Genomic DNA, 15,818 nt, shown 5'->3' with positions numbered 1-15,818 from the left:
AGCTCAGCCAGTTTTCAGATGTAGCGAAGCAGAAGAAAAACGCCTTGAGAGTCCTGCCATATGCAGCTTTCTGCTTAACTCACAAACCTACATGCAAATTGGCTATTAAGCCCCGTGCTGCGCACCTCCAGACACACAGTTAACCTTTGTGGTTTTGTTTTTCCCCTAGAGGGAAAAGCATCTGCTGTGGTGAAGTTCCCATTTAAATATACACGTGTGAATAATCAAAATCACACACAGTTACGCATTTGTGTTGGAGGAAGCGAAGTCAGCAGAGCCTGTCTTGGGCACAAGTAAGCTCGTAGCGCTCTCCTGTCCCAGGCAAGTTTATTTCGAAACAGAATAGAAATCTGGACAGATCAAGTGCTCTACCATTTATTTCTTCTTTTTCCTGACATGGACTCACACCTCCACCCCCACTCCCCTTATGAGAGATTTTCAGTGTAAAAGTCAAAACACAACACAGAAAGCACTCGGGAAAATTTGGAAGCACAGAAACAGTGCAGCAACTCAAACTATGTATTCAGCAACAAGCCTGAACTTAGCAGTGGGGCAGGATCATAGAATGGTTTGGGTTGGAAGGGACCTTTAAAGGCCATCTAGTCCACCTCCCCTGCAATGAGCAGGGACATCTTCAACTAGACCAGGTTGCTCAGAGCCCCGTCCAACCTGACCTGGAATGTTTCCAGGGTTGGGTCATCTCCCACCTCTCTGGGCAACCTGGGCCAGTGTCTCACCACCCTCAGTGTAAAAGGTCTTCCTTGCATTTAGTCTATATCTTCCCTCCTTTAGTTTAAAAGGCCCTTGTCCTATCACTACAGAGCCTACTAAAAAGTCACAAAAGGTTGCTTAAGTGTTATTTATCCAATGGAGATGAGTACCATGGCTTCCATCAATCCTTCTTGAAGTTCAGATACTTCCACTGAGTGGGAGACTGTTTCCTATTTTCAATTGCCCAGTGTCCTGGAGAAAAATGTATTGGAAGGTCTGCTGGTAAGTCCACAGGGACAGGAAAACACCGACCATAGAGCAAGGAGGTACTTCTTATGTTCTTTATCAGGATAGAGACATTTTCAGAAGTCAAGCTGAAAACCAGGTTTCACTGTGTGAAGAGAGCTACAGAGCTCAGTCCAGTACAGCTCTCCTTGCCGGGCAGCATGAATTCTCTCCAAGAGCTAAGTCTGTTTTGACACGTGCAGCACAAGTCCTACTAAACTTCATTCAAGAGGTCAGAGGGCTGCCAAGACAGTTTCAGGAAGAGAGGAAATTGGTAGAGACTTAAATGTCTTCCACATTGTTTGTAGTGGGGTAGAAAACAAGAATACCCTCTCCAAGGAAAGCCTTTTCCATTCACAATGAAGAAAAAGATTTGTTTCTCTTGCATCCCAGTTAATCCACAAAGAAGGCTATGGTTAAATTTCTCTGCAAGATCTCTCTTCATTTCAAAGGGTTTTGTTCTCCAGGGTGCAAACCTGGACAACCTTTGCTAGTGTACAGCCCCTTCCCCAAAAAAAGGTTTAAACAAATAGTAGGGAGTCAACCCCCAAATCACAGCCAGCATCTGCAGCTGAGATCACTGCAACATGCTTCCTCCACTCAGCTGAGTGATGGTCGTTAAAAACTACTTCAGATGGGATTGCACAATTATCCACACTCCTCCATGTCATGGCCTCCCTAAGGGCAAGTTCTTGCCCAGGAACCTGGAGTGCCACACACACGCAGCTGCTGGGCTTTACTGCCTCTTCTTTCAAACCTTTGTGTCTTAGTTCTTGTAGCAAATGTCCTTACAACCAAAGCACCTCCAAAGCCACCGCAGGTGGGAAGGATAACAACTCATTGTCATTGAATTACCAAATGGGTTAAAACTGCAATCAGAGCAAGCCCTGGACCATATCAGAATCGGGCTTGACTACAACCCCAAAGACCTTCTTGCTGGAAAAGTGAGAGAGTGTTTATAGGCTTAAGTGAACACTGTCATCGCTATTGCTCACAGTAGTTGACAAATTAATATAACCACACTAAACAGTTTTCCCAATTCCCTGCCAAGGCTGGGCATCATTTACTTCTGGGTCCTGTTCTGACCACACGAAGGACCCATTTCACATGTCCCACAGCAATGAGGAGCAACCACCCCACTCATCCCATTCCGACAATCATGCAAGACTAACTTCCTCCTCCATTGGGTTCTCCTACCAGTTTGGCAGGAGAGAATCTTTCCAGAGCCCCAAGAGACAGAAATGCAAGGACACAAACTCTTCTGATAACAACAAATTAACTTGTCCTTCCTGCAATGGGCCGTACTTGGGACCCACATTCTGGCTGTATGCTCTGTGAGCACATCCCATGCACAAGGACCTGCAAAACTTTGCAGAACACCACATTACTGTTAGTCCAAGTTCCTCTAGAGGTTTTCAAGTGCTCTGAACAGTATCTGCACAATTTGGAAATCTTATCTATTCAAATTCAGGTGCTAAGTTCAGCTAAGCTCAACTGGGACTTTAAAGTAGAAGGAACACAAAAAGCACCTGTAAGAGGGACCAAGCTGGTCTGCAACATCCCATTAGAGCAAAAATCGCAGACATACAAACGACAGAAATACACACCCAGAGACTGGGTGAAGTACTGAAGGACTGGGTACAGGTACTGAAGGTAGAAGTATCAAAGAAACGCTGACTCTAGTGACAGCAGTGTCCCAAGATCTAGATGGGGAAGTCATCCAGCTGGCGCTGCCAAACTTGATGCTGGGCTAGATGGAAGGAAAACACAAATCAAGGTTCGCAGGAAACTTTTTGACTCTGGACACACAACACCCCAGCTCAAGAGTCTCCCATACCTTCCAGCTGCTGGAGCCTTCTCCTCCCCAGGAGGCTGCCAACTGAATGGGCCACATAAATAACCCAAAAGCTGCTTCAAAGCACTTTACTGCTTAACGTGAAGTTTGTTGGGAAGCCCACTGCACCCATCGCAGGTTAGAAATCTGCCTCCAGCTGGGAGTGTGTGAATAGGGCACAGATAAGAAACAGCTGGGGTGAATTAGGGACCACCAGCCCAGCTGTGGCCAGAGGAGGTGCTGCGGTTGAGATCCCAAGGCTGTAAACACATCTGCCTTCGGGGTCCCAGCCAACAGTTCCCTTTGCAGCTTTAGTCATTGAGCTGATTCACAGCGAAACCGCAATAAGATCAGCTTTCGGTTTCAGGTTGTTAATGTTCAAGGAAATATTAGCCCTTGCACCAGGGGGAGAACGGTTAGCCCAGAGTTGATGATTTGCTAGCAGGGATTACGAAGCCTTCGTCCGCAGGAGTATTTTGATATGATTAACTCACATCCTCGATTTTATGGGACACCCCATGGAGTTTACAGGACAATTAACCCACATGCGCACATCACCGAGGGCACCAGGCACACAAAATTAATCTGTTCTTACTGTCAGTATTTGGTGAAACACAAGCAGTGAAGTGTTGCAACTGGGCTACTCCAGCTGGAAAAAGACCTATCCATTATCGCAGGAAGAACTTGTTGCAGTTTTCCCTGGCAGCTTGGCGTTAAACCGCAGCGCCGGAGCCTGCGAAAGCGGCTCGCAGAAGGCAGCGAGGGGCAAGCGAGCCTCAAAATCTGCAGCTACTTAGCCAGAAAACTTGGAAGATTTAGTTCACCGTCACCACAGGCTTTTAAACAAGGAAAACAGATCGCGTTCTGGCACGTTACTCAACTTGTGTTAAACCACTTAACCCTAAAGAGAAGCGGTGCACACGTTGCTGTGAGTCAAACGCAGCTGTAGCACAAAGCGAACAGTAAATTTTCTCGGGTCTTTCAGTATTAGTGTTCCCCCCCCCCCCCCCCCTTTTCTCACCGCTCAGCTGCTTTCTCTCACCACCCTTGATCAGCAAAACACATTCTCTCGGTAACCTCCCTCTCAAACCCTAAAACTTTCCGGTTTGAGCAAAGTTAAACAAAACAACATCACAGTGCAATTAAGGGCGCTATTCCTCTAACGAAGCAGCGTTGTATCTGACACCCGCCCTGTTTCCATTACTTTCCTCTTCCTCGTAAATCACCGGGTTACACCATTAATTTTCACCCTTCGTTAAAATTTTCTAAGCGATGGAGTAATCGCTCGCACAAGCGGAGCCAATCTTTACAAATTAGAGCCGGCGAGTCCGTGGTGCTTCGTTACCATCAGATTAAGGCTCGAAACAAGAGTTTGAGGAACAAGCATCTGGCGCCTCAACTGCCGCCGGCTCAGCAGCCACAAAACACCGCGCTTCACCCTAAATCCCACCGGTAGATAAGGCAAAACTCGGTGCTCATTGCAAATAAACGGGTACCCAACCCGCCCCGAGCAGCGCTCGGCCACAGCCCGGCGAAGGTAACGGCGGTCCCCGGGGGGGTGCAGAGGGATGCCACCCCCCTCTTCCCCCCCCCCCCCCCCCGAGCATCCCCCGGTACTCACACATGAGGGTGCTGAAGGCGCAGAGAGCCAGCAGCGCCTGCAGCAAGACGCCGAAGCGACCCAGCAGCGCGCCGCTGCCGCAGCCGTGCGCCGGGCGGGGGGCGGCCATGGCGGGTGCGGTGCGGTGCGGTGCGGTGCGGTGCGGTGCGGAGCGGAGCGGCCCCGCCGCGCACAAAGACGGCCCCGAATCGACACTCCCCCCCGCCACACACACCGGCCGGCCCCCGGGGCGGTGGCTACGGGCGGGGGCGGGCGGGGAGGGGGAGGGACCGGCCGGGATGGGGATGGGGGTGAGGATGGAGGTGGGGGTGGGATGGACATAGGAATGGGACGGAGGTGGAAGTGGGGATGGGGATGGAGATGGGGGTGAGGATGGAGGTGGGGGTGGGATGGACATAGGAATGGGATGGAGGTGGAAGTGGGGATGGGGATGGGGATGGGGATGGGGATGGAGGTGGAGGTGGGGATGGGGATGGAGGCAGAGGATGGAGGTGGGGATGGGGACTGGGATGGGGATGGAGGCAGGGGATGGAGGTGGGGATGGGGACGAAGACGAGGACAGAGGTGGGGATGGGAATGGCGACTGGGGTGGAGGTGGAAGTGGGGATGGAGGTGGAGGTGGGGATGGAGGCAGAGGATGGAGGTGGGGATGGGGATTGGGATGGGGATGGAGGCAGGGGATGGAGGTGGGGATGGGGACGAAGACGAGGACAGAGGTGGGGATGGAGGTGGGGATGGGGACGAAGACGAGGACAGAGGTGGGGATGGGAATGGCGACTGGGGTGGAGGTGGAAGTGGGGATGGAGGTGGAGGTGGGGATGGAGGCAGAGGATGGAGGTGGGGATGGGGATTGGGATGGGGATGGAGGCAGAGGATGGAGGTGGGGATGGGGATTGGGATGGGGATGGAGGCAGGGGATGGAGGTGGGGATGGGGACGAAGACGAGGACAGAGGTGGGGATGGGAATGGCGACTGGGGTGGAGGTGGAAGTGGGGATGGAGGTGGAGGTGGGGATGGAGGCAGAGGATGGAGGTGGGGATGGGGATTGGGATGGGGATGGAGGCAGAGGATGGAGGTGGGGATGGGGATTGGGATGGGGATGGAGGCAGAGGATGGAGGTGGGGATGGGGATTGGGATGGGGATGGAGGTGGGGGTGGAGGTGGGGATGGGGACGAAGACGAGGACAGAGGTGGGGATGGGAATGGCGACTGGGGTGGAGGTGGAAGTGGGGATGGAGGTGGAGGTGGGGATGGAGGCAGAGGATGGAGGTGGGGATGGGGATTGGGATGGGGATGGAGGCAGAGGATGGAGGTGGGGATGGGGATTGGGATGGGGATGGAGGCAGGGGATGGAGGTGGGGATGGGGATGAAGACGAGGACAGAGGTGGGGATGGGAATGGCGACTGGGGTGGAGGTGGAAGTGGGGATGGAGGTGGAGGTGGGGATGGAGGCAGAGGATGGAGGTGGGGATGGGGATTGGGATGGGGATGGAGGCAGAGGATGGAGGTGGGGATGGGGATTGGGATGGGGATGGAGGCAGAGGATGGAGGTGGGGATGGGGATTGGGATGGGGATGGAGGTGGGGGTGGAGGTGGGGATGGGGACGAAGACGAGGACAGAGGTGGGGATGGGAATGGCGACTGGGGTGGAGGTGGAAGTGGGGATGGAGGTGGAGGTGGGGATGGAGGCAGAGGATGGAGGTGGGGATGGGGATTGGGATGGGGATGGAGGCAGAGGATGGAGGTGGGGATGGGGATTGGGATGGGGATGGAGGCAGGGGATGGAGGTGGGGATGGGGATGAAGACGAGGACAGAGGTGGGGATGGGAATGGCGACTGGGGTGGAGGTGGAAGTGGGGATGGAGGTGGAGGTGGGGATGGAGGCAGAGGATGGAGGTGGGGATGGGGATTGGGATGGGGATGGAGGCAGAGGATGGAGGTGGGGATGGGGATTGGGATGGGGATGGAGGCAGAGGATGGAGGTGGGGATGGGGATTGGGATGGGGATGGAGGTGGGGGTGGAGGTGGGGATGGGGACGAAGACGAGGACAGAGGTGGGGATGGGAATGGCGACTGGGGTGGAGGTGGAAGTGGGGATGGAGGTGGAGGTGGGGATGGAGGCAGAGGATGGAGGTGGGGATGGGGATTGGGATGGGGATGGAGGCAGAGGATGGAGGTGGGGATGGGGATTGGGATGGGGATGGAGGCAGGGGATGGAGGTGGGGATGGGGACGAAGACGAGGACAGAGATGGGGATGGGAATGGCGACTGGGGTGGAGGTGGAAGTGAGGATGGAGGTGGAGGTGGGGATGGGGATGGGGGTGGAGGTGGAATTGGGATGGGAGTGGAGGTGGAGGTGGGGATCAGGGTGGGGATGGAGGTGGAGGTGGGGATAGGGATGAGGACAGAGGTGGGGGTGGAGGTGGGGATGTAGCGAGATGGGAATGGGGATAAGGATGAGGATGGAGGTAGAGATGGGGCTGGGGATGGAGGGTCCCAGCAGGGACAGGGGTGCCAGGTTAGGGAAGTTGTGGTGGGGTTTGGGGTGCCGGGTTGGGGGAGACCTGGTGGGGACAAGGGTGCTGGGGAGGGTGGGTAGGGGTCCTGTTGGGGTTTGGGATGCTGGGCTGGGGGAATTCCAAGAGGTCTTTGGGGTGCCAGAATGGGGAGGTCCTGGTGGGGTTTGGGGTGCCCTGGCTGGAGAGGTCTTGGCAAGGTTTGGGATGCTGGGCTGGGGGTGTGGCAGGGGGGTTTGGGTTGTGGGGCTAGGGAGGGTGGGTGGGGGTCCTCATACGTTTGGGATGATGGGCTGAGGGAGTCCCGAAGGTGTTTGAGGTGCCAGGCTGGGGGAGTCCTAGCAAGGCTCAGGGTGCCAGGCTGGGGAGTTCTGACAGGGAGTGGGGTTCCAGGCTGGGGAGGTCCCAGTGGGGTTTGGGCTGCCAGGCTGGAGAGGGCAGGCAGGGTTTGGGGTTTTGGACTGGGGAGGAGTCCTGGTGGGACTTTGAGTACCAGTCTGGGGAGTGTAGGAAGGTTGCCAGGAGGGCTGGGGATACTGGGCTGGGAAATGGAATCATAGAAGTATCATAGAATAGAATAGAATAGAATAGAATATGAATAAGGATAGAAGGAAGACAGAGTAAATCCCAGCAGGGCTTGTGAGAATGGGGGGGCATGAAATTGCCCCAGCAGGTTTTGGGGTTTCTGGTCTATGGGCATGGGGGTGGGCAGCAGGGTCAGGGAGTCAAGCGTGGGGTGAAGATATGGATTATCCCAGCAAGACTTTGGGCATGCTGGGCTGGGAGGGGAGTAGTGCTAGCCAGGGATTTGGTGGTCCTGGGAAAGCATGGAGTCAGCCCTGAGGTGTTTGGGGGTCCTCGTCTGGGGTCTCCCAGGATGCTCAGGGCTGGAGCACTTGCCCAGATTAGAGAGGCTGAGGGAGCTGGAGATGAGACAGCTTTGGGAACAGCCCATAGCAGCCTCCTCATCCATGTGAGGAGGACATTAGGAAGACAGAGCCAGATGCTTCCCAGTGGTGCATGGTGGGAGGACAAGGAGCAACGGGCATCAATGGAAACACAAGAGGATCTGGCTGGATGTAAGGAAAAACTTTTTCTCCAGGACAGCAGTGACACAGGCTGCCCAGTGAGGCTGAACAGACTCTGTCCTTGGAGGTTTTCAAGACTGGATTAAACCTTGAGCATCCTGGTCTGATCTCAGAGCTGGCCCTGCTTTCAGTAGGAGGTTGGACCAGACACCTCCCCAGGTGCTTTCTAACCAGAATTATCCTACGCTCCTATTCCTGTTGTCCATGGCAAGATGATCTGAGACATTGCAGGGTGTGCTGACGGGATCAGAATCTCAAACTGCAGCCTCAAACCTGTTTTTTTTGTTGGTCCCATCCCCCTTTACGTCCTTCTCCCAGAGGGTACGTTTCATTTTCTCTCTCTTTTCAGTATATTTGAGGCTGCCTTTAGGGAGCACTGAGGTCAGGCGCCTGAGTTTTCCTCCCTGGCTTTGAGAAGTAGGAGCTTGCATTTAGTTACAAAGCCAAAGAGGCTGCAAATCTCATCATATCATATGACTCTGAGCCATGGCCTTAAAAACAGCGGTAAATGTTGTGAGACAAGAAAATCGTGGGAGCTGGCCTGCTTCCCAAATAGGTCCTGTTTACAACACAGGAGGGAATTGTGTTATCACGGGCTTGGGAATCCCCTGTCCTTGAGAGGTTGTTAGTGCCAGGCAGTTTGGGCAGCGGGTTCCTCCTCCAGCTGCCCGTCGCTGCCTGCGCTGAATTCCCTCAACCCCTCCACGGAGCCAACACATCCCCTGGTACCAACGTGCTGACTCCCCGTCGCTGAAATAACCCCCATCAGAAATAGTCACTCCTTTTTTCAAGGGTGAATTGAATTTTGGGTTGATAGATGTTCATTTAGCTCGCCGACTTTAATCATGGTTTAATCATAAGGTCGGTCAACAAGCTGGAAGTTTGATCTTGCTAACTTACTTTCAGCTGATTTTATATGTGTAATTGTTAGTTTCATAAAAAGCTTCATTCCCCTGAGTTGGTAAATCTGATTGTGTTTTGCAATCAGTCGCCTCTATATTAAATTCTAAATCAAATATTAAAGTTGGTACTCATAGAAACCAGTTGGACACACTATATGTGGAAGCATCTATTAAGCAAATACGTATCTTAACACAGATTTACTCAGGCTCTAACTTTTTACATTTTCTCAAATTTCCTAGGCTGCTGCTAAAGAACCATTTCCAAGAATGGGTCGCTGGATGATATTTTTTCACCCGGGAATCGCCTCAGACTCTATTTGCCCAGGTATGGCACAGCAATAGGTGAACACAGGAAAAAAAAAAAAAAAAACGTTTGAACTAGATTGGTATTTCATAAACAAAATTTCATTTTCTAGGAATAACCTGCAAATAATCTGTAAGAGATGGTGATGCATCGGTGGATTGCACATGTTTCACAAGGGGAAAGTTTTCCTAAGGCTTTCTCCAAACCAGTGCTGCCTCCTCCCTTTTCTCGCTCGCCCAATTAACGGTGAATTTTCCCTGCTGCTGCATGCAGCAGCGCAAAGTCGTCTCAGGCCTTATTTCCAAGTGCCGATACATTTACAAGAGAGCGCAGTACCTCACACGTGTGAGAACACCCTGCTGTAAAGGAATGCAATAAAGAGACACCCCCCCCCCCCCCCAATCTCACCCCTTCTTTCAGGAGGAGGCAGACACCATTTAGCAGCTATTGCTGCTCCACACTCCATCCTGAAACCACAGCTTTGCTTTATCAAAAGTGTGATTTGCACTTCAAAATGTTTGGGTTTTCTGAACTGGTGCAAAAAGCCCTTCAGGCTGGGCCGGAGCCGAGGTGGAGCCTGGGATCTCTGGCTGCCAATTTCTGCTCTATTATTTTGGCAACGTGAATGCCCCACAGCTGTCTCCCTGCTTTCGCCCCCCCTGGGGCTTTCTATCTCTCCGCAGAGGCACAGGGAGGCACTGGGTCCAGTTTATACTGGGCATGCTTCCCAAAGTGTGTCCCCGCCTGGTTGTGAACGGTGGGAGCTGTGACCGTCAGAGCAGCTAAACCCGAATCCGGAGGCGGTGCCTCAGGTGCCACAGCCCAACACTACTCTACTCTGGTGAGACCCCACCTGGAGTACCGCATCCAGCTCTGGAGCCCCCAACATAGGAAAGACATGGACCTGTTGGAGTGGGTCCAGAGGAGGGCCATGAAGATGATCCGAGGGCTGGAGCACCTCTGCTATGAGGAGAGGCTGAGAGAATTGGGGCTGTTCAGCCTGGAGAAGAGAAGGCTCCGGGCAGACCTTGTTGCAGCCTTCCAGTCCCTAAAGGGGGCCTACAGGAGAGCTGGGGAAGGACTTTTTATAAGGGCATGTAGCGATAGGACGAGGGGGAATGGTTTCAAAAGAGGGGAGATTTAGATTAGATATTAGGAAGAAATTTTTCACTGTGAGGGTGGTGAGACACTGGCCCAGGTTGCCCAGAGAAGCTGTGGCTGCCCCATCCCTGGAGGTGTTCAAGACCAGGCTGGACTGGGCTTTGAGCAACCTGATCTAGTGGGAGGTGTCCCTGCCCATGCCAGGGGGGTTGGAACTAGATGATCTTCAAGGTCACTTCCAGCCTAAACCATTCTATGATTCTATGACTTTATTTTCCTTAAGAAAATTTTACTTTGGGGCTATGGATTTTCTCCTCAGTTGATGCCAAGCTGTTTTCCAAGCAGGAAGCTTCAGAGAGCAAATGTGCCCCCTTATTTGTTCAGGGTAAGGCCCTCGTGATGGTGGGACTTCCCAGACAACCTCAGCAGCAAGAGTGGTGTGATGACAGAAAAGAGATGGTAAGTGCTGTGATCCTTCTCTTTTCCCTGAACCTTGGTTGGATAAACGTCTGGAGAGGCTCACAGAGCATTGGTCAGTTTATGCTGATTTACTTCAATCTACCCATTGATTTTCAGGAGCTCACAGCAATATTGATGAGAAATATTGATGATATTTGCCAAAACAGCAAAGTAAAAAAAAGCAAACCAAGTAAGAAGTTATGCAAGAAATTTCCTAAGAACTCAAAATTAATAAAGGTGTCATTAAAGAAAGTGCAGACCCAAGAAAACAGAATTTAAATATGAGGCCATGTGTGTTAGCTTAAAATCAGAAAAGCCAAGACACCAAAGCAGTTAAAGTAACGAGGGATGCAAAAACCAATCCAGGCAATTCTGTACGTGCATGTAAGTGAGAGGAAAATGAAGGAGGCAGTAAATCTGTGAATTCTCAGAGAGTGAAAAAACATATAATGGAAACCACAGAAAAAAACTTCTTTTTTTCACCCTTCATAAAAGGATTAGCAAGTGAAATTAATTTCAAACAATGGGAACAGAGATGGAGCAGGGCAAGAAAGGGTTAAAAGATGACAGGAGGTAAGTCTGATGTATTCAAGGGCCTGAAGAAACCTATGCAGGAGTAGCTGTGGAATGGGCAGAGTAAAGCCTGGCTCCTTGGGGGTTATCACAGGGGACGTGGTGAGGACGTTTCGGAGGACTGGAGAAGGGCGAATGCTGTGCCTGTCTCTGAGAAGGAGGGGAATGAGCATCTGGGGAATCAGAGACCAGCCAGCTTTATTCCAGTAGCCAGGAAGATGCCATTAACAATTATCAAACAATCAATTTGTAAGCACCTAGAGGATAATAAGGTATTAAAAAATAGCCAATGTGGATTTGACAAGAATAAATCATACAAAGCCAGTTTTATTTTCTACTCTGAGAGGACGACTGGCCGTATCTTGACTTAGGGAAGGTTTTTCTTGCCATCCCAGTGGCTCTCTCATAAATAAGCAGGGAATATATAGAATCATAGAATCTTTTAAGCTGGAAAAGACCTTTAAGATCGAGTCCAACCATTAACCTAGCACTGTCAAGTCCACCACTAAAATATATAAGGCTCTCATGAGCTCTGCAGGAGCACCACCTCCAGACAACCTCCCCCAACCACTCAAAAAGCTGTTTGCTGCAGCATTGTAAGAGGTGCAATGGCTCCGAGGTAGGCATCTAAAGTTAGTAAAGTAAATCCCACCTTGGATTTGGCAATGATCAAGGATATCAGTCTAGAAGAGTCTGCAAACATTTGGGAGGTTAGGCTGAGAATTAGAAATGATCTTGTTAGTGGTGGTCCGAAGTCGGCAGAATGAAATGCAATGGGTGATAGGGAGGGAAGGAGGCAGCAAGTGGCATACCTGGCTGGAAAGAGGATCAGGAGAAGTAAATGGCCTGCAGATAAAATGTGAGTCAATAACAAAAAAGGTGTTGGAAGGAAAGCACATCCCATTCTGGGAAGTCATCGGGAGTGTTTTATGGAAAACTTGGGGTAGTTGCTCCATTGCCTTCAGTGCCTGGGTTTGGCTCAGTTTTGCTATGGCATGAGGGTGGGTACATGCTCGAGTCTGGAGGAAGGTATTAAGAATGACAAGCATTTGAGAGAACAGGAATTAGAAAGGAAACAGAATAATTCCCACCCCCCCCGCCAAAAAAAAAAAAAAACAACCCTGCAGAGATAATAGGTGTCAGTGGAGGAATAGGGTTTGTGGCAAAACTGTTCCAGTACAGAGGAAGTTATTAGAAAGAGTTGTTCTTCACAGCTATTGGTTTCTCAAAAGGACAGCACTGTTATGAGCCATTTATATATATAAGCCATATATACTTTAGATATCAGGAAGATATTTTTCACTCTGAGGGTGGTGAGACACTGGAACAGGTTGCCCAGAGAAGTTGTAGATGCTCCATCCCTGGAGGTGTTCAAGGCCAGGTTGGATGGGGCTTTGAGCAACCTGGTCTAGTGGGAGGTGTCCCTGCCCATGGCAGGGGGGTTGGAACTAGATGATCTTCAAGGTCCTTTCCAACCTAAACCATTCAATGATTCTACGATTTATGCATCTTTTCTGGATGAGGAGACCGTGACTTAGACAATCAGATGTTCACTTTGGGATCAAGGAGGGCTTTTCCATTCACTAGAGTTGTAGCAGTGGTAGACCCTATCACCACTGGAGTCAGGGCAGAAAAGGACATCTTGTTACTCATTAACACTCAGCCTTGACCAAGGATGTCACAGGTAGGATACCAGGGCATTTTCTGTCCCATTCCTGTGCTGTGTGAGCCTGGCATGTCGGCTCAACGCATCAGTGAAGAGCAGCAGCAGTACGAGCAGCACTTAGCAGCAGGGATCCGTGCAAGTGTTTCAGGCTGGAGAGATCAGATAACAGAAATCAGCTGTGATAGTTGCCAGAAAACATGTAAAATAAGTGCATTGTGCTGAGCTAGATTCGAGTGCTTTTTTTTTTTTTTTTTTTCAGTAATCCTACTCTATTTTACCTCATGAGTGTTGAGACCCCATTCATTTTCTTCCTAACCTTTGGTACTCCTCTTCCATTTCAAAGGGCTGCCCGTATTCCTTGAGGATAATATGCTTTTTCCCTTGTCCTTGTTTAAAAAGACAAGTCAGCTGTTTGGTTTTTTTTTTTTTTTTGTTCGACAAAAGGGTCTCTTGGAGGACTGAGAATTGTCCAGCCCGTTGCAATGGTGACAAGCGTCTGCATGTCCCCCCTTCCCATGCGCAGCTGCCTGGGATGTCTGACACACAGCGCGGGTACCAGCTTACACGCGGCAGCCCTCATTGTGGCCGGGCTCTGATTTCAAAACAGACCCCGGGGGGAGGACACGTTTTTCAAGGCTTCCTCGCTTCAAGGACACATAGTTCTGTGAAGCTCTTGGCTGGGGATCAGGCGGGATGCTCGGCACCGGGGCAGGGGCTCCAGCTTATTTGCATTTGCTGCTCCTTGCACCGAGCTGAGAAGGAAATAATAGTGGAAGAAACAGCATTCCTCTCCACATCCAAAGCCCCAGTGTTGTGGTTTTTTTTAGGTTTATTACTTTTTTGTAATGTTGCCATGGCCTTGGATGCCCTTATAGCAGTCCTGGTACAATCACAGGACGAAAAAGCCAGTCTCTGCCCTGTACAAGCTACTCTTGGGTGGCATCCACCTCACCTGGCTTTAGGTGTTCTCTACTGTGATGTCTCTTGGCTCCTTTCATAGCCAGTGCAGACAAATAGCCTCTTGAAGGACATCTTTAATGGCTGGACTAGATGATCTTACAGGTCTTTTCCAGTCTAGGAGGTTCTGTGTTTCTGTGATCTTCCTCTGACCCATTCTGGTCAGCTCTCAGATGAAGTAAGTCTGCTCCACCTGCAGGCAGTTCAGCGATGGCCCCATGTGTCAGAAAAACATCACAAAAACATGACTGCTGAGTTTTTACAACAGCGCAACATCATTTTCTTCAACTCACTTGCCCCATAAACACTCAGGTGTTTAGTACCCCCAAGGTCCCCAGTGTGATGGTAGGGATGAAGAGGGGCCAATGGCGGGTCTGCAGGTGGTTACGGTGGTAAGCTGGGGGGGGAGGTGGCACAGGAAACTGCCCTTTCCAGGATGACACTCATGTAAATCATTCATCTGATTTTATTTCTCATCTGATGGAGAAATTGCTTCTGAAAACAAGGTCTCTTGAGAAAACTCCCTTTAACTGATTCCTGGAATAGACTTTATTCATGCTGCCAGCCGCAATGATGCCTGCTGATTAAATAGTAGATAGACCTTATTCTTGCTGAATTACCCATTTTTACAAGGCCTGGCACATTTAACAGTTAGTTCTAGGTTATATTCATAAGCAAGAGGCCAACATCAATTTTTATATCAGCCAAGACTTTGTATTGCAGGATACTCCAAGGAGTTATTGTCAGGATAATTCTTTTGTATTTTCAATAAGCGCTTTAGCTGTGTTATTATGAGATGTTCAGTGGCTTGCTCCAAATGAACGAGAACAATTTCACACCTTACAGGGCCCGTGGTAGTGCTGGCGTGCTGTGTTTGGCTTGGAGCTGAGGCGCTCAAACGTTGTTTGCCCAGCTCAGCCCCGGCCGTGTCAGCGAGAGGGGCAGGCGGCTGTGGCTTTCAGGTCGGTGCCAAGCTGTGTTGATACGCAGAAAGAGTCAGGTCTCAGACTCCCTTTTTCCCTCCCCTCATCCAGAACACTTCAGCTGTGCAAATCAGCTCTCTCAGCGCACCCCGTTTACTCTGCGTGGTCATCCCTATGGCAGGAGGCAAAAGTGAAAGGTCCTACACCACCACAAAGGAAACTCCTACAGGTCCCACCATCCCTACGGGGATGATGGTCTGACATCAGGGTTGACCCTCACAAGGCCATATTGTCACCCTACATCCCTACAGAGATGATGGTCCTACACCGTCTCAGCAGCTACAGACTTCATTGATTGTAGAGGAGATCATTTTTACTGGTGCTGGGAATTGGAGGCCGGACCCAATCCTCAGTCCTGCACAGAGCTCACAACAGCTGAGAAATCACCTTTCTACCTTGCTGGTTGTAAAAGAAATGAGCAATTGTAAAAGATATAAGCTTTTAAGTGATTTAAGTAACTTAGACCTTGTTAGATTTTTTTATATATATTCTGAGAATAATCATAGAATGGTTGAAGAATAGATGTAATTGTATAAGGTTGATTAATAGAATGCAGGTGCTTAAAGACAATACTCTGAGGATTATGCAAGTGCTGCTCATTTATCTCTTGTATGGTCCTGACCGTGGCTGGCCTGAAACCCAGTCAAGCTGAATCAAAAGAATAGCAAATGTAAAACATAATAATAGGTGGGAAATGAGTGATTAACCCACATTAAGCAATTTATAAAGTTTAGACATATAGAAGAGGCAGAGAGTAAGCATAAGTTAGTGGAACATCTTGAGTTTTTCTGAGAAGTCTATAGATGGACTTTGATGGA

At 50.3% G+C, this 15,818-nt stretch overlaps 1 protein-coding gene across 1 annotated transcript in view; it reads right to left on the bottom strand.

Annotated features, from left to right (window-relative positions):
• The window catches only part of LOC309681315 (store-operated calcium entry regulator STIMATE-like), a gene marked incomplete at its 5' end in the record, with an annotated part of 37,933 nt that extends 33,373 nt beyond the window's left edge, over positions 1-4,560 (bottom strand). Inside the window, 1 exon segment of the mRNA XM_082495162.1 lies at positions 4,452-4,560. Coding sequence (XP_082351288.1) covers positions 4,452-4,560 — 109 coding nt within the window.
• Positions 4,561-15,818: the final 11,258 nt, after the last annotated feature.

This window comes from Vanellus vanellus (genome assembly GCF_965231255.1).
Source record: "Vanellus vanellus genome assembly, chromosome: 1".
NCBI lineage: Eukaryota > Metazoa > Chordata > Aves > Charadriiformes > Charadriidae > Vanellus > Vanellus vanellus.
This window is presented reverse-complemented; position numbering and strand designations above follow the sequence as displayed.